The 22,276-nt window shown below is 50.2% G+C and overlaps 2 protein-coding genes across 2 annotated transcripts; one reads left to right on the top strand and one right to left on the bottom strand.

Annotated features, from left to right (window-relative positions):
• Positions 1 to 8,463: 8,463 nt before the first annotated feature.
• Positions 8,464 to 11,716, bottom strand: CD164L2 (CD164 sialomucin-like 2). Its single transcript, XM_006883465.1, has 5 exons — positions 11,629 to 11,716; positions 11,022 to 11,189; positions 10,844 to 10,915; positions 10,315 to 10,359; positions 8,464 to 8,612 (listed from the first exon to the last, which is right to left on the bottom strand). The coding sequence occupies exons 1-5, from the start codon at positions 11,714 to 11,716 to the stop codon at positions 8,464 to 8,466; spliced, it is 522 nt and encodes a 173-aa protein (XP_006883527.1).
• Positions 11,717 to 20,847: 9,131 nt separating this feature from the next.
• On the top strand, positions 20,848 to 21,840 carry GPR3 (G protein-coupled receptor 3). The gene has a single exon (XM_006883464.1). It carries the CDS (start codon positions 20,848 to 20,850, stop codon positions 21,838 to 21,840), a length of 993 nt encoding a protein of 330 aa, XP_006883526.1.
• Positions 21,841 to 22,276: the final 436 nt, after the last annotated feature.

Below are 22,276 nucleotides of genomic sequence, written 5' to 3'. Positions count from 1 at the left end.
ATCTGCGAATCCGTGGCTCAGGGTCACGAGGGAATCCCAAGGATCAGTCAGTCTGCGTCGGGCACCCCGACTCCAAAGGAGAGCTGCCTCCGTCGCTCACCCTAGTCCTCACATGTGGGCCCGGCCCAGCCCTTCCCGACCGGGCAACTGGGAAAGCTCCACCCTCAGCCCAGGGGCAGCGCCGCTCCCTTGCGTGCGGCCCAGGACTCTTCCCTCCCTCTTCTCCCGCCTGAACCTCTGGCCGCTTCCGGAACAGCCTGTGTCCTTGTGCACGTTATCCTCTGTAGACTGATCACAGCAGGCACTATGTGCCCAGGTCAGTGGTCAGGAAGAAGTGCGAGTCGTAGGCCCTCTGTGCAGGAATCTGAATGAATGAGTCCACAAACACCAAAGTGTGCATATCAGTAAACAGTGAGTGTTCTTCTGGATCCAGGACAGATTGGACTGAGAGAGGCCTGCTCCTAGGGTTGCCTGCAGATTCTCAGGGAGGGAAGATGATCACGAGCTCAAGGCTGAGGTATGAGGCAGTGGTCAGACATATCTCCTCTTTCCAACCTTTTTAACTAACTGCTGTCCCTTGAATAAGGTTCATTATAATGGACCCCCAGAACTAATGATCAGACAGACTCAGGATTATGAGATTTATTAGGATTACGGTTTAGCATCAGAAATGAGGCAGGATACAGTTTTTTTGCTCAGGACAGCCTCTTCTCAGCTGTGCCTGGAGGCAAGCCTCCCTCTGGCTCTCAGCAGCCTTGCCTCTGCTCTGCTTGGATACTTATTACAAAGATCTTTAGCTCTGCCAGTAAGTGTCTGGAGACACCATATTCCACCAGTTAAGCCTTGGCTGTAAAGTGTTCAGCCATTAAGGGGCACAACCACCCATTGTAACCATCTCCATGGACTGCCAAGCCCACCACATCTTCTTGTGCCCATTGCCTAATTCAGCTTTCTCTGCTGCCATTTCTTTGCCTCTGCTTGCCATCCCCAGAGTTACAGCTCTCCCTTGATTCTTGGGTCTAGAAGGTTCTCAGTGCAAAGTCCCTGAGTCCAAAAGATTTGCTCTACTTGTGATTCTTTCTTGGTGATAGTGAGGCCACCCCTCTGCTCTAGGGTTGGTTCTCTTTTAAATTTGGTGGGATGGCAAAACTGAACAGTCTGCTCCTTAAGGTTCCATGAACCTAATATGCATGGCGTCATCTAAGGTACTCATGCACCTCATTTGCACTATTAGCAAACTCACCAGTCCTGTGGGTGCCCTAAAAGCACCTTATTTGTACAGTCTCACTAATCATTAGATGATAGTTACAAAACTACAGCCAAAAAAGGCCATATGAATGCAATCTATGCCCCACACCCACTGTTAACATTTCCCCCCTATGATTATGGTTTTTACTAGGAAGTTAATAGGTTATAATTCAGGTTGGAAACAGGATACAATTCTTCAGTCAGGACAGCGTCTCAGGCATGCTCACAGGCCCTTTAAGTTCCAGCTTTGAGCCTTTAGGCCAGAGTTACAACACTCTCTTAGTCCTGCTAATTATGGCACCTTTCCACCCCTGCCAACCCCAACCCTGTCCTATGACAAGCTTGGGCGAAGGCCCCTGCAGACCTAGATCAGTTTTGTCTCATGTCATTTCTCAGTTGACCTGAAGGAGAACCCAGAAATCCCAGCCCTTTCCATCTCTAAATCCTCAAGAATCTAACTTTCCAGTATGAAATAGCCAGCAGTTACTGAGGCAACAATCTGGTATAAACCTCAGTAGACCATGAAGTTAGGAACTGAGAACTTGGAGAGGTTGCATAACTTGTATCAAGACCCCTCAGCTACATGACAGAGCAGGTTTCAAACCCAGGATCACTTGTGAAGACAGATAACAGAAACCTATTTTTCTTCCACTTACTAGATCGTAACTTTGAACAAAACAACTGTTTGCATATTAATTAATGAGCTACTGCATTATGCAGATGATACAACCCTGCTTGCTGAACCTGAGGAGGACCTGAAATGCTTGCTGCAGAGGGTCAAGGGCTGCAGCCTTCAGTATGGATTGAAGCTCAATGTAAAGAAGACAAAGATTCTCACCACTGGACCAATTGGCAGCCTCAGGATGGATGGTGAAGAGATTGAGATTGTTAACACCTTTAGTCCGCTTGGCTCCATGGTCAACACTCTTGTCAGCAGTAGCCAGGAAATCAAAAAACGTATTGTAATGGGAAAGTCTGCTGTTAGGGACCTCTCCAGGGTACTGAAGAGCAATGGTGTCGCTCTGGAGACTACAGTGTGTCTGATACAGGCTATGGCCTTTGCAATCACTTGTTATGCATCAGAGAGTTGGACAATGACTAGGGAGGATAGAAGGAGAATTGATGCCTTTGAGCTGTGGTGCTGGAGAAGAATATTGAATGTACCATGGACTGCTAAGAAAACAAACAGATTCATCCTGGAGAGGGTTAAACCAGGCTGCTTCTTGGAGGCAAGGATTCTGGGGCTTCCTCTGACATAGTTTGGACATGTTGTAAGGAGGATGAGGGCCTTGGAGAGGGTGGAGGGACAGCGCAGGAGGGGAAGACCCTCTATGAGGTGGATTGATTCAGTGACTGGAGTAATTGGGATGGGTATGTCAGGCAGTGTGATTGGCAGAGGATAGAGCAGGGTTTAGGGCTGCTGTACATGGGGTCGCTAGGAGTCGCAAGCGACTCTGACGGCACATAACAGCAACTGTTTCACTGTCCTGTTGCCACGTGGGAGAAAAATAGATCTTCCTTGATTCCACCTTAGATTCAGACCAACTCCAAATAGGACCAGCAAAAAGTAGGTGAGACTGTGGCTTATGACAGAGGCTAGGATGAAGAAGGGAAGACTTAGAAGGGACTAGCACCTAGGCGACAGAGAGGGTGCAAAGTTGTGCAATTCTTGCCACAAAACTACTCACTTGCTGGACCTCAGAAACACAGAGGAACTGTCAGGGGATGTGTAAATCTACTCTATGCCTTGGGTTTCTCTGGCCTTGACTTGCACAACTCCAGCAAGAGAGCCTTGTTTCCTTAAGAAGTCATCCTTTCCACCTTCCTGATTGAAAGGAAAGCTTTTCTTGAATGGAGCAAAAATCTATGTCCCTGTTCTGCCTCCTTAGATTTCTTTTTCTCAGTAACTGGAGGGGCTTGCAAGCCAGAAAAGGGTTAAGATGATCTTATTTTTAAATGTGGATAGGGCTCTCATGCAGTCAGCACAGAGGAGAAGTGGCTGAGGGTCCGGAAGCTGGACAGAAGAGATAAGGGTGCTAGCTGCCAGAGTGCCCTAGCAAAGCATCCTCTGAATCCTGCAGTAGGGGTGGAGCCTGGGGCCCAGTTGCTGCCACATGAGTGGGCTGTGGCCTTAGACACTGTGTAGCGCCCACTGAGGTGGGCTCTGTAGCAGGCTCCACACCACCAGGTGGAACTGGTGCACTGGTCCACAACTGCTGCACAGCTATCGCTGTTTGTATTACAGTCAATGTCAGGTGGTGAAGGGCTTCTCACTGTGAAAGTTCAGAGTGCCTTGGCAGGGAGGGCACTGGAAGCATCTTGACCAGCATTGTGCCTGGTACCCTTGGAGATATTATCTCACCAAAGCCCACAGCAACAATGGGCTTGAAATTGTCAAGTCCTGTGAGAAAGCAGCAAAGCCACGAGGCCACAATGCTTTTCCAAAGTCTCCTAGTAAGTCACAGACAGGGTGTCTGGGACACAAACTCAGGACTGTGGCTCCAAAACCAGATTTTCCCCTCTGCTTTGTCCCCACTCATAATCTCTGGCTTCCCTTTAGTATCTCTGTTCCCTTCTAGTTAACAGCAGCTGAGCAACTCTGCCAGGGAGAGTGGGGAAGTCACCTCCTGGGTGCCAGGGGCTCCCTCAAGGCACCACTCCGTACCACTTCCCTCTTTCAAATCTCTCTTCAACAGTCAGAGTTACTTCAAAAAGCTTTCCCTGGTTCCTCTTCTGAAGCCAGGAACAAGAACACTCAACAGAACCTCCAGTGGCATTCACAGGTCCCTCCTTGCCTGTTTAATTGGGGAAGCTTTGGTGGGGAAGGGACTTGCCCAAGGACACACAATTGATCAAGTGGCAGAACTGATTACAAAATGTCTCTTTTGCTTCCAGGGCTCAAGTTTTCCACTTGGGTTCTCAGGCAGATGGACCTCCAAAACAGCAGGAACAGCAGAGAGAATGGGGTCATAGCCAATCTATCTTGCCACAAGAGGGAAGATATCAGCTTACGTGAGGGTCATTCTGGAGTGTGGATGTCCTCCATTGCTCCCTAGGAACGCTCCACTCAGGCCAGAGTCAGCAGTAGGTGGGGCATTTTTCTTCCTTGGTCCCCGACAGAATGGGCTCTGTCCCTGCCAGTTTTAACCAGGATGGAGTCAAATGGGTCCTGACCTCCAGGGCCACCAATCTCTCCAGGACTCAATTCACTCAGTATCTCCTTGCCTTTGTGCTCTGGGTCATGCTATGCCTCCCATTCTTCTATACAAAGGCCCAACTCTAACGCTGTCTCCTTGTCAGCAGTGTCAATATGACCACTCACAAGAATTCAAACCCATTGCAATCAAGTTGGAGCAAACTCATAGCTGATCCTCCAGCAGCTTTCCAAGGCCACATGAAAGGAGATTCCTCCCCTGGAGCCACTATCTGATCCAGACCCCCAAACAGGCACCGCGTTTGGTTAGCAATGCAGCTCACTATAGACTATGTTACCGGAGCTCCTGGAAAGGAAAAAACTACAGAAATCTTCACAGTCACTATTTGTTGGCCACCCAAGTGCACCCCACATGACACGCTGGATGCAGCTTGTCATCACATGCAATTCTTATAGAGTCTACTCAGAGACCTTATGATTGAGTCTGGGTTATAGGTCAGGTACAAAGCAGGAACTAATAGATACTTGTTCAAATGAATGAGCAAAGAGGGGGAAGCGAAGGCCTAAGAGAAGGGACATGACTTGTGACAGCCTTTATGCCCAGAAAAACAGATATTTCTTCCTCAAGACTCCATGCTTTATGCCCAATCCTGAGACTCTCAGAGAGCCCCTTTCAGGGCCCATGAAACAGCTATTAATATGGGCCACCTAGATGGGCAGCCCATGAAGGGACCAGGTGAGAGGCTGAAGGCCGAGGTCTTCATGTGAGGAGCAAGGGCCTTAGCAGGAGAGGAGGGGAGGAAGGACTCATTCATTCACTCACTCATCCACTCACTCACTCAGCAAATGCTCCCTCAGGACCCTCTCCATGCCAAGCCCAGTACTGAGCGGGAGGGGAAGGAGCTGAGGTATAGGGGCATCAGGGGAGGTGGAAGAGTAACTTGCTCAGCCAGATAATGTACGAGCCAGACGTCCTGAAACTCTGCAGCCCGCTTCTAGGAATCTGTCCTCCTCAAACACTTCCACAGTTGTGCCCAGAACAGACCAACCTGCTCGACCTGCCCACCTAGACAATTCGTAATCAGCAGTGTGCCCCAACCACCACCACCAGGACCCAGTAAATTATAACCCTAGGGCAATCAGAGGACAAATACTATTTCTAATGAGAGGATAAAGTTGCAGAGTAAAATACTACGTAGACTATGAGTCCAGTTAGTATTACAAAAGAGTTAAGTGTGTGTAAGTCCTTTCTGGGTGCCATTGCGTTGATCTTGACTCAAAGGATAACAGAGCAGAACTGCTCCAAAGGGTTTTTCTTGATTGTAAACTTTATGGAAGTAGATTGCCAAGTGTTCCTCCTGTGGGGTGTTTGAATCACCAACCTTTTGATTAGCTTTCAACAGTTTACACCACCAGGATGCCTTTAATGTGTGTACACATGTTGTAATTTCACAAAAAAAAAAAAAAACAACAACCAAAACTGTCATATTCTCTGAAATCAAATTGGGGAAAAAAAAATCCTCATTGCTGTTGAGTCAAAACCGACTGAGAGCACTGACCCTCCAGTAGGTTTTCAGAGGCTGTAAATCACATCAGAGGAGACTGCCCATCTTTCTCTCATGGGGTCGCAGGTGGATCCAAACCACCAGAGAGACACAGCCTTTCAGTTGCAGAGCAAATCCCTACGGATTAGGCCACCAGGGCTCCCTACCAGTTGCCATCAATTCTGACATGTCAGTAGAACTCCACAGGGTTTTCAGTCACTGACTTTTCAGCAGTAGATCACCAGGCTTCTCTTCTGAAGTGTCTCTGGGTGGGCTTGAACCTCTAACCTTTTGGTTAGCAGCAGAAAGAGTTAACAATTTACCACTCAAGAAATTCAACATATGCTGTGTTAACTAGTATTTCTAGGGATTGGGACCAGGGGACAAATTTTCATTCTTTATATAGGCTTCGTATCTCTTTTTTTATAAACATGTTCTTTCCTATAAGCATTTACAATTTTGAAAGTAACACACCTAGTAAAGAAGAAGATAAGGAGAAGAAACTGCTTGAAGGAGAAGGCAGGGAGAGTGATCAGGCAGGAGGACCGGCACGTACAGCGGCTTAGAGGCAAGGCAGGCTGGGGGACGAGTACAACCAAGTAGATGCAGGAGAACGCTGCAGAGCCTGATGCCTGAGAGGATGAGAAGGCTTTGTGGAAATGGTTTGGGAGGAGAGTGAAGGAGTTGGACTGGCTGTGTTTGGGATTGTAAATGAGAGTTTGATGTGTGGGCACATGACCTCCACTGTGGGACCAGGGAGTGAACCCCAGAGTCTTTCAGAGCCCCTCCAGAGGCAGCTAAGACCCCTTAGGGAGACTAGAGTGAGAGCAGGAAAAGATGAGGAAGGCTTGACCAGAGGTTACAAAGATGCAAGAGTTGACAGGGTGCCAGGCTGGACATCTCCACGTCCCACTAAAGGGATGCTGTTGGTATCTCCACCTCACAGATGAGAAAACTGAGGCTCAGGGCTGTGAAAGAACTTGCTCGAGTTCACACTAAGTAGATGGTTCCACAAGCTGAATTCTCAATCATTACTGTCTATTCTAACTTCCTAGGACACAGGTTTGAGGCTCATAGCCAGGCTCCAGGCAAGTGCCCAATTGATGGGAGAGGTTGTTAGGGAAGCGGAAAGGATCCTTGGGGCGGTGAGGGGGGAGCGTGGGAGGGGTGGAGATGGTAAGGGTTTTAAACAAAAATTTAGGGAGCTGTAAGAGACTGTGGAGAGGAATGCTACTCATCTTGAAGTCAGAAAAATCTCGATTCAAGATCCAGCCCTGTCCTAGGTAGCTAGCTGTGTGATGCTACACAACTCCTTTTTTTGAAATTTTATTTTATTGTTTTGTTTGTGTGTACCGTCAAATTGGATCTGACTGGTACAGGAGGAGATTGTCCCTCCTTCTCCAGCAGAGCATCTGGTAGATTCAAACTGCGCATCTCTGAGATTGCAATGCAGCTTCTTGACACTAGGCCACCAGAGCTCCCTCACAACTACTTTTCTAAGCATATCATGTGTAATGGACTAGGTGGTAGATATGAATAACAGAGAAGAGGTGAAAATATTTAAAAGTTGACAGTAGGACAAAAAAAAAAAAGCTGACAGCAATGGTCCTAGGGGATTCCTGTTAAGGAGAGGACAATGGCTGTGCTCTCTACCCTATCACATTCCCCTGCAGCCCCAGACACAGGACATGAAGCCAAGCATAGCTCTAGATAGAGTTCCTTTATTTGGAGACAGTGCCCAGGTCAGGTGGATGGGAAAAGCAGGGCACAGAAGTAAGGTGCCAGCCTGGGGGGCCCTGCAGGAGCAACACTTGAAATAGGAGGTTAGAGAGGACACTCTTAGCTGCAGTAGCTGACCCAGGACAGGAAAAGTGTCCAGCATCAGGCATTGAACCTAACAGGGTTGCAGTGACCCCAGGTTCTTCCCACCCCCATGGATCACGAGAGGCAAGGAAGTCAGCCTCTGGATCCTTCTTCCCCTCCATGCAGAGGCCCAGATTCCACAGAGGCCAGACAGAGAGGGTGCTTAGGGAGCTGGCCCGGGCTCAGCCGGCACAACTCCCACCCCAGAGAGCAGGCAGCGGCTGAAAAGCACACACTTTAATGGGGCCACAGTGACCCACCCCACAGCACACACGGCACACAGGGGCTTGACTGCAGCTCCCCTTCCCAGAGGGAAATAAAAATACACACATATCCCTAGCCCCACCCACAGCCATAAGAGCACCGGAGGGCCACGCTTGCCTGGGCATCATCTACTGGTTCTCCTCCCTGCTGGCAGCATGAGGGGCAAAAAAGCACAGGTGAACTCAACTGGGTTTCCAAACACCTGACCCAGACTGCAGCTAGAGTCCTGGTCCCAGCCAACATCTGGCCAAAAGCCCCACAAGTGGGTGAGGGGGAAAGGGGATGGGCTGGGAAGATGGGAATTTTTGTCCTTGAAGCTACCTCTTTGAGAACAGAGTTCCCTGGGAGAATCTATAGTGTAGGGTGGGGGAGTGAGAGCTAGTCAGCTACTCACAGTGTCTGGTAGGTGCCGTCCTTGGCCTTGAGGAAGCGCAGTACAAAGAAGGCCACTGTCTGCACGCTCAGCACTAGCACAACACCGCCAATGAAGCTGGCCCCATCGAAGCCAGGGCTGGGGACTTCAGGTATTAGAGGGTTCCCTGCAGGGGCAGAACAGGGTGGAGGTCACAGAGTCCACTACAGACCAGGAACCCAGCTGCACCTTCATAACCTGCACAGGTCACTTCAATCCTGTCCTCACAATGAGGCCCTTGAACACCAAATTTAGGCCTACACAGATCCTATACGGGTACCCAGATCCTATACGGGCAGTCGGGGAGTGCCCAGCAGGGAAGGGGAGAGCCCTGGCTTCAGGCTTGGCTGACTCTGCTTGGTGGGCCTTAAGCTTCTCCCGCCCTCTCTGAGCCTCCTGTTCACATAGATGCAGCCTCCCTGTTCCACTGGATCAACAGAGTGAGGATGGACCCACCAGCTCAGAGCCCCTTTCAGTTTCGGGTCTAGGGGTTCAGAGCCCAGAGACAGTAAACAGGGTTTCATTTTAGAACTTCTGAGCCTTCACACCAAGGAGTCACCCAACATCAGAGCACTCAGAGAAGAGAAGAGGCCTGGAGTAGGCCAAGGGGACATCTGCGAGCAGGTAATCAGAGGCTAGGGAGCTCTGGTAAGTGGTAAGGGGCTGCGCCAACCCCAAGGGCAGGCAGTCTGAATCCACCAACTGTTCTAAGGGAGAAAGAGTGGTAATCTCCTCCCATGCAATTTACAGCTTCTGAAAACCTGCTATAAGTTGGTTCCAACTCTATGGCACGTAACAACAACAGAGAGTGGATGTCAGAGGGAGAAATTAGGCTCAGGGGCCGGGGGGGCGGGGGGGGGCGGGCAGCGTGCCTAAAGTCATCTCACATTCAGGGCAGAGCTGCATTCACACACCATGTCCCCTGGTCCTCAGAGAGTAGAGTTTGGAGTCACAAAGGTCAGCCTGTGCCTAGGTAGCTCCCAGCTGTGCCATGTGACCCATCGACTCCAGCCAGGGATTAGATTTCAGGCCTTGGGCCTGGTGCCCAGGACAAAGTTGGGGTGGCAGGCAGAAGAGCATCGTGGAACAGTGGACAGTGAGCCAGCTGTGAGATGGGTCCCCTTCCCAGAGGGTATGGTAGTGTGAGGGGGTCTGAGGAGGTGAAGAGCAAAGGGTGGTCTCAGCTGAGATCAGGGAGCTCTAGAGAAAGGCAGTTGAGGATGAGCAGGAAAAGATGAAGAAATGAGCCAGCTGCACAAGGCCGACCTGAGGCTTGAGCCGGAGGGCACTTAGCTATCAATAATTCAGCCTCAAAGATCAAGTTTCTGGCTTTAATTAACCAAGAGCTTCTTCAGCCACCCCTGCCAAGCCTGGTAACCTCCAGACCCTGCGGGGCAGCGAGAACCAAAGGGCTAATCTGCTATGCAGGGAACGTTCTTTGTGACCATGCCCGGAGGTTCCACTAGGTGGTCACTGAGGACCACATCTGATTGGCAGCCTGAGCCACACACCCTCAGTACCAAGGACAGGTCCTGAGCATTTCCCCTGAGTTTCCAGAAAGAAGGGGGAAGGAGAACCAACTATTCTCAATCTCCTTCTGTGTCAGACAATGAACTAAGCACTCCACACCCATCACCTCAGAAGTCTTGAAGCAACTTTCTGGAGTAGGTTTTATTCAACTTGTTTGTTTGCTTAGATCTGAAAGCTGGCACTCAGAGGGAGAAGCTGCGGTCCTGAGGCTACAGGCTATGATAGTGCCTGAACCCAGGTTTCTCAGTTCCTGCATCTCTGGTCTTTTCACTACCCCAATTCTCCCAGGTGGTACCTACCTGTTGTGACTGTCTTCGGTTGATAGGTCGGGTGGTGATGGGCAGCTGAGGAGATAGGGAATCCATAAGAAGGCAGCCTTCCGATTTGTAACTGTCAGAAGACCCCAGGCCAGGCCAGTAGCCTGGCTTCTCCTCCTAGACTCAGGTAAACCCAACATACTATCATCAAGCCTTAGTTTACAAAATTCCTTCCATCAGATGTGCCCTGCCTCCCTCCAATGTTCATTTCTAAAGTCACGTCCTCCAGGAAGTTCCCTCCACCCAGTCACTTTCAAACTTCAAAGCTCTTATTATGCCTCAAATGGAAAGATGTACTATTTGTCCCGGATCTCCCTCCAACTCTACCCACTTACAGATGAGGCAACAGCGCAGAGAGGGGATGGGATTGCTCAGGGAGTCAAAGGCAGAACCAAGAGTGGGGTGTTTCAAAGACATGAGTTACTCTCTAAGAGGGCTGGGTCTTTTCTGAGGGCAAGCTCTGGCTGGATGATGCTTCAGCCGCCACTCTCTGATTTGCAAACCCCTTTACCTGGGCATGCCTCTGAGTGGTTGTAGACAGAGCAACCTTCCTTGATCACATCAATGTGGGCAACGCAGTGTCCTGGGGGAGAAAATGCAGGTAGGGGGATTTAGGAGAGGAGCTAAGAAGGCCTTGGGGCTCAGAGCTGGGACACTCAGTGTGGGGAGGGCCCATCTCCACCCTGTACCTGGCTCCTCAGGCCGACATTGTTCCCACACGCAGCCTGAGAGGTTATGTGCTCTACCTCCCTCCACACAGCGCTCGCAGATCTCCAGTTCTCTGCAGACCCGGTGGACAGCTGGCCAGATGTTCAGGCGGAGCAGGGCACCTCGCCCAAAGCCTCGTGCTCCTTTACCTGGTGGGAGGGCATTCCGTGAAGCGAACAAGAGCAACAACCTGCCCCACATTTCTTGACTTTGATCCCTGTCTGCACACACTCAGGTTCCCACACACAACCTGAAGACTCCAACCTCTCCACACTTGGAACTGCCCCAAGCTCAGGGTTATACACACCCAGAACATCTCCCACATCTCCCTAGACGCCCCCTCCCACCTTTGCATGTGCCTGGGATTCTCAGAAACATCTGGAATCACCTGCTTGATTCACCCTGCCACACATATGAAGTCCCCTAATCCCCCGCACTCCAAAGCTTTCCATCCATCCTTGAGCCCTGACACGTCTGCAAAGTTCTCTTCCCATCTCCCAAGCTCAGGCTGCTTCTGGGTGCCAGGTGGGTAAAGGCTTGCTCTATTTCTCTCTGCCCAGTTCCCCAACCAAACCCGGCCCGCGTTACCAGCCACAGCTAACTGGGCGCACAGCAGGAGGCAGCAGCAGCAGCCACAGATCACAGCCCGCAAGTTACGGGGTCCCGGCGCGGCCATGGACGTGGGGTCTGGGGCCCGCAGAAAACTGGCGTAGCTTGTGCCTTTGCGACTCTGCTCTGCTGAGCGTGTGAGACCCGGGCAACGGGGGCGGGGCCAGGTGGAAGAGGCGGTGTTAAGGGGCGGGGCAGACAAGGAGGCGTGACCAACGGGCGCGGCCAAGTGGAAGAGGCGTCTTTTGGGGCGGTGCCGGGCGCAGCAAGTGTGCGAGAAGACGTCTGGGGCGGGGCTGGGTATGGGCGTGGTCGATGGGGGCGGTCCGGTACTTGAGGCTCGTTTAGGGCGTGGTCTAGTACGGGAGTGTGGTCGATGTGCGGGGCCAGGTGGGTCTCGGCTCGGTGGTCTCAGCAGTGCCTCGTGAAAGTGCTAAAAAATTAAGGACCTGGCTTGTGGGCCAGGTAGAATCTGTGTTCTGTGAAGGACCTGGAAAGAAGGTCAAGGACTTGGGTTTCTCCCAAGAGCAACTCATACCAACTTTGCAAAACAACTGCTCTTGTTCTTGTTTCTTAAGTGAGGAAACTGAGGCTCAAAAAAAGGTGTTAACTGTCAAGGGGAGCTCTGGTGGTCTAGTGGCAAGGAGCTGCAACTACAATCCCAGAGGCACACAGTTCAAATTCACCAGATGCTCTGCCGGGGAAGGAGGGACAATCTCCTCCTGTACCACTCAGATCTGATTTGACAGTACACTCACACAAAATATATAATAAAAAAAATAATTTAAAAAAAGAATATTTATAAAAAAATTTTTAAAAAGGTGTTAACTATCAAAGATCACAGACCGAAAACCTAAATTTGGAGTGCTGTCTCCACCTCGTGGGCTTAATGCCGACGGGCCTTCAGGGTTGCACCCTTTCCACTCAGCTCTGTGTCTTTTCCTGTTCTTTCCAGCTGCAGTCACTTTTCAAGTTCTTTAGCGAGTCCTACCGCCTCGGCTTGCTCTTCTCTCTTCTACCCCTCCTCCACCTCCATTTCTCTTCTCTCCATCCCCACCCCTTATCCTTCACCCTTTTTTTTTTTTTTTTAGAGGCTCAACTATGTCATTTTATTGTTCTTAAGTCCCGGACCAAATTCCATCTACCACTGTGTTGTTTTACAGCTCGGAAGTCCGCATGCCACCCCTTTTTATCACTGGTGGTCCAGAGCAGTTCTGAGTTCTATCCAGCACTCTCTCCTCAGGCCGCATTTTTTACACTGGCCATCAATGTTCATCTAAAAGCCACATCTCCATCCCAATTAAGTCATCCTCGTGCCACACATTTAACTAATTATAACAAACAGCAAACAATTATTGGGCGACTGATTGAAAGGTCAGCTGAATGAATCCATCAATGCTCTGAAAGAGAAAGATGGGCAGTCTCCTCCACTGGAAGATTTACAGCCTTGGAAACCCGATGGAGGGTTGCAATGGATTGGAATCAACTTGACGATGGGTTTTACTATGTGACAGGTACATTCTTTTGCTTTCTGGGTCTCATCTAATGTCCATGAACACCCTCTAGACATGGGTTTTGTCATCCTCAGTGTGCAGACTTGAAAGCTGAAATTGCCTGTCCAGGGACAGTTACAGCCCTGAATGAGCGTCACCCTCCACTGCTGTGCCTCCTGTGGATCTACATGCCTCCTGGGCACCTCCCCCTGAGTGTCTTTCAGGTGTCTGGCCCCTCTTCCTGGACAAGGAGGTCCTGCTGACCCCCCAAGCACCCAACTCAACCAATTCTCACTCCTCCCTATCTCGATCACCAGACTAAAATCCTTCTACTTCTGCTTCTGTTTCCTGGATCCTTCTTCCTCATCCTCCCTCACCTGGCTACACTGCCTCCCAGTGTAAGTGTAGCAGTCACCTGAAACTACGGACTTGAAAAGCCTCTTTCAATTGGCAACTTTTCAACAGTGGCTTGACCTCTGTAACCCTTTAACTTCTGACTCTAGAAGCCTGTCTATCCTGTCTCTGGCTCTTCCCAACACCTTCCTACCTGTAAAAAAAAAAAAAAAAGGACACATTCTCTGCTCTTTCATTTCTTTTTTCTTTATCCTTGCTGTTCTCTCTTCAAGCTTTCTCCTCCACTCCCAAATTTATCCTTCAAGATACCGCTAAAAGGCCACCTCCTGCAGGAAGTCCTCTGTGATTGTCTCAGTGAGGCTAGGTTACTTGTTTAAGTATTTGTAACCCTGTGGCAGATTTAACTCCATCTGCTTTCTGCATTCAAGCCTCTCCCACACTGTAACTTACCTAAATGTCTGTACTGGCCTTTTACTGGACTATTGTTTCTATCCAAACCCCATTTCTATCCACTCTGTTCCCCTAAGTCTTTATTTGTTTTTTTTAAAAAAATTCTTTTCATTATTACATTTTAAAATTAATTGTTACATATTTTCTTCCCCTCGCCACCAACCCATGCTGCAATGCATCCCTTGTTCCAGATTGTTGTCATACATATAATCATATATTAATTTTAAACAGTTCTTCCCTCATCTGTTCTATTGCAGTGTTCATTATCTATCCACTCTTTTCCCATTCCCCACCCCTAGTCCCTTCAATCTGTCCTATTTGATAACGGTGGTGTTATGCAGTATTTGTCCTTTTGTGAGTGAAATATTTCACTCAACATAATGTCCTCCAGTCTCATCCATGTTGTATAATGTTTTATCAGTTCATTGTTATTCAAGTGCTGCGCAGTATTACACTGGGTGAACGTACCATCGTTTTTCTGTCCGTTCATTTGTTGATGGCCACTTGGGTTGCTTCCATCACTTTGCTAATGTGAATAACACAGCAATAAACATGGGTTGTGCATACATCTGTTTGAGTCATCGCTCTGGTTTCTTTATGGTGTATTCCCAGTAGTGAGATTGCTGGATCATCCCTTAAGATTTTAGAAATAGCTTGCCAGGGCTTTCTTCCAGGATGCCACTGGATGGATCTGAACCACCATTTATGTCACCCAAGTATCCTCAGATCATCACTCCTCTGCTTAAACCCTCTAATGACTCCCATAACACTTCTCTACATGACCTATTAGCCCCTCTATGACCTCATCCTTGCCCACTTCTCTGAGCTCAAGTCCTCCTTCTCCCCTTTGCTCACTAGGTTGCAGACTCTCCAGCTTCATCTCTATTCCTCTATCCACCTCTTTCTCTCCTCAGGATGTCTTTGCATTTGCTTTGCACCTCCTTGAAACTCACCTCTCCCTTCTTGGGTGACCAGCTGTATGACCTCTTTACTTAAAAGAGATCTTCAGGGGCTGTCTTTGGTGACCTAGTGGCAAGAAGCTGCACTGCAATCCCAGAGGTGCACAGTTTGAATCCACCAGATACTCTGCTGAAGAAGGAGGGACAATCTCCTTCTGTACCAGTCAGATCCAATTTGACAGCACACACATAAAAAATAACAATAAAAAAATTTTTGAAAGAAGATCTTCAGGTTATTCTACATCACTGTGCCCTTCAGAGCAAGTATCAAATATGCACTTACTCATTTGTGTCTCCCCTATTGTCTACCTCCCTCACTAGGTTGTAAGCTCCAGGAAGGAAGGCAGAAGTTGTTTTTATCTTCTTCCCTAGCCAACACCCTGAATATGGCTGAGGTGGAGCCAAATCTCACTGCTGTCAAGTCTATTCTAATTCATAGTGACCCTCAATCAGGTTTCTGAGGCTGTAAATCTTCATAGGAGGGGACTGGCCATCTTTCTCCCTTGGAATAGATGCAAGATTTGGACCACTGACCTTTGGATTAGTCCAAGTTACACACTCCATCACCAGGGTGACTATGATCAGGGCCAAGTAGTTTTTGTTAAGTAATTATACTGTCCTCTGTTATGACTTTTGTGCACATGTTTGTTGCCCCACTTGACCTGAAAGACCCTCAGAGACTCCCTACTTCATGTCACGTGAAGTGCCTGTGTGTAGATTATCTATCTTGCCCATTAGAATAGAAATTCCAGAAAGGCAGGAGGAATGGTTCATTTTCTATGTCTATTTCCTGTGCCTCTGTGGACTCTATGAAGAGGATTGTGGCATCAGGTTTGGAGGGAGATTCCTCAATAACCTGCATTATGCAGATGATACAATCTTGCTTGCTGAAAGTGAGGAGGACTTGAAACACTTGTTGCAGAAAATCAAGGAATGAAGACTTCAGTATGGATTGAATCTCAATGTCATGAAAACAAAGATTCTTACCACTGGACTGATAGACAACATCATGATGGACGGAAAGGAGATTGAAACTGTCAACAGCTTCATCTTGCTTGGATCCACAATTTACACCCTTGGTAACACCAGTCAGTAAATAAGGAGATGCATTGCAATGGGAAAATCTGCAATTAGGGACCTCTCCAAGTTATTGAGGATTAATGAAGTCGGTTTGAAGACTAAGATGCATCTGATTCAGGCCATAGTCTTTCCAACTACTTGCTATGCATCTGAGAGCTGGACAATGAACAAGGATGACAGGAAAATAATTTACGCCTTTGAGCTGTGGTGTTGGAAAAGAGCACAGAACATCCCATGGATGGCCACAAACAGATATGTCTTGGAGAGGGTGCAGCTGGAGTGGTCTTGGAGGCAACAATGATGAAGTTTCACCTCACATACTTTGAGCACGTTGCTAGAAGAAGGACATGATGCTGGGAAAGGTGGAAGAATGATTCTGGATGTCAGCGAAGAAGAGGAAGACCCTCCACCAGGTGGATTGACACAGTGACTGCTTCAATGGGCTCTCGTGTTTCAGGAAGTGTGAGGATGGCACAGAATAGAACAAAGTTCAGATATTTTGTTCATAGGGTCATTATGAGTCATACTTGACGACACCTACCACCACCACCACCACCACCACCACCATTCCCTGTGCCTAGAAACATACCTGGCAAATAGTATGTGCTCAGTAAATATTTATTAAATGTTTATTTTTCATAAATATTTATTATAAATGCAATAATGTGGCCAGATTATTTCTCTGACCCTGACACCCACCCAAACCCAGGCCCAGAGGAACTAGTAGTGAATACTGACTGAAAGAATGAATTAGGCACTAACCTTTGGGACTCAGACAAGGGTCTGAGGTAGGGAAGTGATCCAAGTACATGTATATATGCACGTGCGCACACACAAAGAATCCCTTTAAAACAAACTAAAACCCAAACCCACTGTTGTTGAATTTATTCCAACATATAGAGAGCTTGCATCAGATTTCTGAGACTGTAAATCTTGAAGGGAAGAGGTTGCCCGCCTTTCTTCTATGGAGCAGCTGGTGGGTTCAAACTGCCGACCTTTCAGTTAGCAGTTCTGCATGTTTCAAACTATGCCACAGAGGCTCCTTTTTTAGAGCCTCAAGGAAAACCCCCTCATTGCCTTCAAACTAGAACCAAGTCATAGCTGACCCTCCAGTGGATTTTGAGAAGGTTTTAACACCTAGAACCTAGACTCAAGGAATTTCCCAGACTCATGAAGACGTGCAGCCAGAATGCTCTTTAGAAGTAAGGATGGTTAGACTTCGTCTCTCACTCTTTGGGCATGATACCTGAAGGGCATCATGCTTGGAAAAGTAGAGGACCAGCATGAAAGAGGAAGATCTTCAAAGAGATGAATTGACACAGTGACTACAACAACGGGAAGAGCAGAGATTGTGAGGATTTTGCGGTATCGGCAGGGTTTTGCTTTGTTGTGTATAAGGTCACGCTGAGCTGGAGTGGACTCCATGGCACCTAATAGTCAAGAGAGGAGGTAACGAAAGCAGGCGCACCTGCAAGTGAGTGTTCACAGCCATCTGGTGGTCATTTCTGGAACTGCAGGTTTTGTCAGCTGCTGCTAAACTTCACCCACAAACCTCCTTCTGGAGTGCTATCTGGGCTAGAATGCAGAGCATGGTTACAAACAGACCTGGATCCAGCTGTTACATCTATCAGGATTTTTTAAAATTCATATTCTTTGGCTCTGATGTAAGAACATTGTCTTTACCTTTGCAGAGTTGGCATAAGAATTGGGCTCTAGTCTGGCACCTGAAAGAGGGGCAAGAATTGGAGAGGGTTATCAGTGATGGGGAAGAATGCCAAGTGGTAGAGGCAGAAGCTAATGGGGAGGAAAGGAGAAAAAGGGCTCTGTTTCCTTTAGAGCGCAGATCTTTGGGGAAGAGAGGCCTGGCTGGCAGTGCTGGCCTCAGGGGTTCCAGGCAGAGGGAAGGGAACAACTGGTTCAAAGGTCCAGGAGCAGGAATAGACAGCTGAGCTTTCAGTGCCAAAGTCCCCTGCACTCCCCTTCCTTTCTTCCCAGCCCCTAGCCACTCACTTTCTGCTTCTGTCACCCCTCAACCTCTCCTGCTTCTGCAACCTCGGTTGCCTCAGTTACTGGTACATCTATGCTTTCTAGGAGCCTCCTCTTGTCAGATATGCAATTGATAATTAATACATAAACAGTGCTGACGAGGTGCCAGGCACCCTCCCAACCAATCCTATGAAACAGTATTCCTAGTTCATAGATACAGAGAGGCTAGTCAAAGGCATACAGTTAGTAAATAGAGAAGTTAGAATTCAAATCTACCCTCTTGATCACCTCCATCCATTAAGTACCCCAAACATGTAGTGCATCATCTCCCCAGCCCTAGATCCAATCCTTTTCCCCCAGTTCCCCATCCCTTGACCTGTCACTATTGACCACTTGCCCTGCACCAAAGCCTCAAACTTGCATGATGGCCTCGGATTATGGGAATGACAATAATGCTGTGATGTGGGAGAAATAGGGCCTGGGATTTGAGTTCCCCTAACCCTAACCTGGTCCTTGAGCCCCACCTCCATCCCACAGGCCTTAATAACTCCAAGGGGGAGGGAAAAGGAGCAGTCAGCCTCTCTCCCCCAGCCCTGGCCACATCTCTCACATTTGGAGAAATCTGCAGGATTCGTTCCCTAGGATTAAGGACAGGCTGTATTGCAGAAGAGAGAACTTTCTTTACTCTTCTCCCAATCCTAAAATGGAGGCTAAGAGGGACTTGCCTTGGGGACTGAGAGCTCAGGTCTGTTGCTTCCAAGTTCTTCCCGGTTCCCTATCTCTCTCTACTTCGGGGAAATGCACCCCCCCACCCCCACTTCCACTCTGGCTTTCCACGTCTTTGAATAAATAATTCAGGTTTTGGAATTTTGCCCAATCCACCCTTCCTGCGATGTGAAGCTGCTATCTATCGGGCTGACATGAGTGACGTCATCAGCTCCTTATCCTCACCCCAGAATCACGAGGATCTGCTTAACAGTAATTTATATACCGGGTCACTGTCGGTGGACCCCTGACCCTGTCCCCCTCTCCCCGGGGCCTATTCATCACAGTCGCCTATTGTCCTCGCTCTAGGACCCCATCACCCTTCTCACTTAGCTTTACTGTTTCAGGACCTCATCACTTCTGGCAGGGCCATGGTGACCTGAAGTCTCTTCACCTGGTCAACCCATCTTCCCCTGCCACCTTGGGATTCCTGAACCCCATCATGCCAGTCACACCGATATCTCATGGTCGCTCTGAGGGCCTCGCTCTCCACCGTCAGCCTCCCACAGTCACCATCCCCCACGGTCTTGTCACCATGTTCATACCGTCACTGCCACCCACCTTCTTGCTCCCTAGTGCTCTTGGCACCGTCACCTCAGGGCCCCACCTTTTTAACAACCCTGTTATCCTCAGTGAGGACGCCCTTTCAGCCCTATCCATCCTGGTCACCAGGTTTCATCAGCCTATCTGTCACCCAAGGGTCCCATCAGCCCACAGCCTATCTGGATTCTCCACTCCCTGCACACATCCCCCACAGCCTCCAGGAGACCTCTCCAAGGTTCGGCCACCGCTGTTCCCCGAAACCCCTGCCCACAGAGGGCGCCGCGTCAAGGACAGCGCGGGCTGATCGGGAGGGGGCGGAGCCGTGGTCACGGTTTCTTTTTATGAATGGGGGAGCGGGAGGTGCGAGGCCTCATTACTATGCCGTGAAACGCGCGTTGCGTCCCAGCGCACGGCGCCCATTGGCCCACCGGGCGCCTGACGTCACCGAGCCGGTGTCGGGGGCGGGGCGGGGTGACTCACGGCACTTCTCCCGCGGCCGCGGGGGCTTCTCGGGGTCCGCACACACCCCGCGCCGTCCCGACCCGAGTGAAGCTTCCCTGCCCCTCCGAGCGGTGAGTAGAGAACCCTGCCTCGGGCACCAGGCGTCGGGGAGGGCACGCGGATGCTGGGGCGCTGGGCTGCAGGAGGCTCCCAGGACCAGGCCAGGGTCGGAGGTCCGGCCGAACTCAGGTTCTGGGTGAGAAGGGGGCCCATGTGCCCAGTTACTGACAGCTGTCAGTTGGGTGACCTGACGGGAGTTGAGCACTCCTGCAGGGACCTGAGGCCTTGGATGGTTATCTGAGGTTGGACCAGCAGGAGGCATCTCAGGGATCCAGGCGTCAGAGCAGGAGGAGGTGTCAGACTTAGGGGTCCAGGCAGGAGGCGGAGTCAGGCCCCAGATCCAGGTGTTTAGAAGGAATGGCCTGACTTTGGAAGTAAGGTCCAGATACCTAGTGGTCCCTAGGGTCCCGGACCTAGTGGTCCGGCCGAGGTATGCCCAGGTGGGCCGCTGACTTCCCAGGTGTTGTTACTTGGGGTGGGGGCTGGCGGAGCATGTCGGCATTCCCTGGGGGCGGAGCCTGGAGCTGACGGCGCTGCCGCTCGGAAGGGCTTTGATGTGCTTCAGAAACAAAGCGTCATCCTTCCCAGGAGGAGGGCGCAAAGCTGCCCTCAGCTTCCGAATGTGCTCCTCTCCCCCAGTTTTGGGGCTTTCCTGCCTTTCCCTGGATCCTTTGGGTTCCTATCCATTTAAGATAGCCCCTCATCTGGTTCTCTGTTCACACACGTGGGAAGGACAGCTGTGAAAGGAGGTTTGGTAGCGGGTCGAAAGAGCATGGGTAAGGAGATTCATAAGGACCTCCTGTCCTAGAAAGGACATCTCTTTCGGGAGCCTAAGGGCTCTGGTGAGAAAACAGATGGAAGAAGCCTAAAGTGTGAATGGGACAAGGACCTACCCATGTCGAAAAGAGACACCCAGCAGGTATCCTAAGGGGCACCACACCCACAAGACCCTGTACCCAGCCCCCAGTCCGACCTGCCACTCATAGGGCCTTTCTTCTGCAGGTGCCATGATGTGGGGTGCAGGCAGCCCCTTGGCCTGGCTTTCTGCTGGCCCAAGCAATGTGAACGTGAGCAGTGTGGGCTCAGCCAAGGGAACCACAGGCTCCGGTGCACCTCTACCCGCACCCAGCGCCTGGGACGTGGTACTGTGTATCTCAGGCACCCTGGTGTCCTGTGAGAACGCACTGGTGGTGGCCATCATCGTGGGCACGCCTGCCTTCCGTGCGCCCATGTTCCTGCTGGTGGGCAGCCTGGCTGTGGCAGACCTGTTGGCAGGCCTGGGCCTAGTCCTGCACTTTGCAGCTGTCTTCTGCATTGGCTCATCAGAGATGAGCCTGGTGCTGGTCGGCATGCTGGCGATGGCCTTCACCGCCAGCATTGGCAGCCTACTGGCCATCACTGTCGACCGCTACCTGTCTTTGTACAATGCCCTCACCTACTACTCGGAGACAACAGTGACTCGGACCTATGTGATGCTGGCCCTAGTGTGGGGGGGTGCAGTGGGCCTGGGGCTGCTGCCAGTGCTGGCCTGGAACTGCCTGGATGCCCCGGCCACATGTGGTGTGGTGCGTCCACTCTCCAAGAACCATCTGGTGGTCTTGGCTGTGGCCTTCTTCATGGTGTTTGGCGTCATGCTGCAGCTCTATGCCCAAATCTGCCGCATCGTCTGCCACCATGCCCAACAGATTGCCCTTCAACGGCACCTGCTGCCCGCTTCCCACTACGTGGCCACCCGCAAAGGCATTGCCACACTGGCCGTAGTGCTTGGCGCCTTTGCTGCCTGTTGGCTGCCCTTCACCGTCTACTGCCTGCTAGGTGACGCCCACTCACCAACCTTCTACACATATCTCACCTTGCTCCCTGCCACCTACAACTCCATGATCAACCCCATCATCTACGCCTTCCGCAACCAGGATGTACAGAAAGTGCTGTGGGCTGTCTGCTGCTGCTGCTCCTCTTCCAAGATGCCCTTCCGCTCCCGCTCGCCTAGTGATGTCTAGGTGCATTCTGGGGACCCTTCGGCCCTGACAACTACAGAATTCCAGAACGTCCTCCAGGGCTCTGTTCTGACCTCCCAACTCACGCCCCCAAGACCCAGCTGGTTCTGGAGTTCTAGGACATTGGGTGTTTCCAGATTCTGTTCGGATCCCTGTGGGGCCCCGTTGGTGCCACTGTTCTAGACTGTTCAGGTGGTCAGGGTTCACTCAGAAGAAAGTCCCACAACTCAGCTGGCTTGGAGATCCAGAATGCTGGGTGTTCTATAGTGCCATTCCAAGTTCCTGATCTTCCCCTTCCCCCAATCTCCCAATGTTGACCTTGACCATGTCACTTTACATTTGTGTTTCTGAGCTAGGAAGTCAGAGAAGTTTGCCACTCAGTTGCCTAGATAACAGAAAGACATATACACACACATATATATACATATGAAGAGAATAT

The sequence above is a fragment of the Elephantulus edwardii genome, unplaced genomic scaffold (assembly GCF_000299155.1).
Source record: "Elephantulus edwardii isolate Elephantulus edwardi_28Jun2011 unplaced genomic scaffold, EleEdw1.0 scaffold00028, whole genome shotgun sequence".
NCBI classification, from domain to species: domain Eukaryota; kingdom Metazoa; phylum Chordata; class Mammalia; order Macroscelidea; family Macroscelididae; genus Elephantulus; species Elephantulus edwardii.
This window is presented reverse-complemented; position numbering and strand designations above follow the sequence as displayed.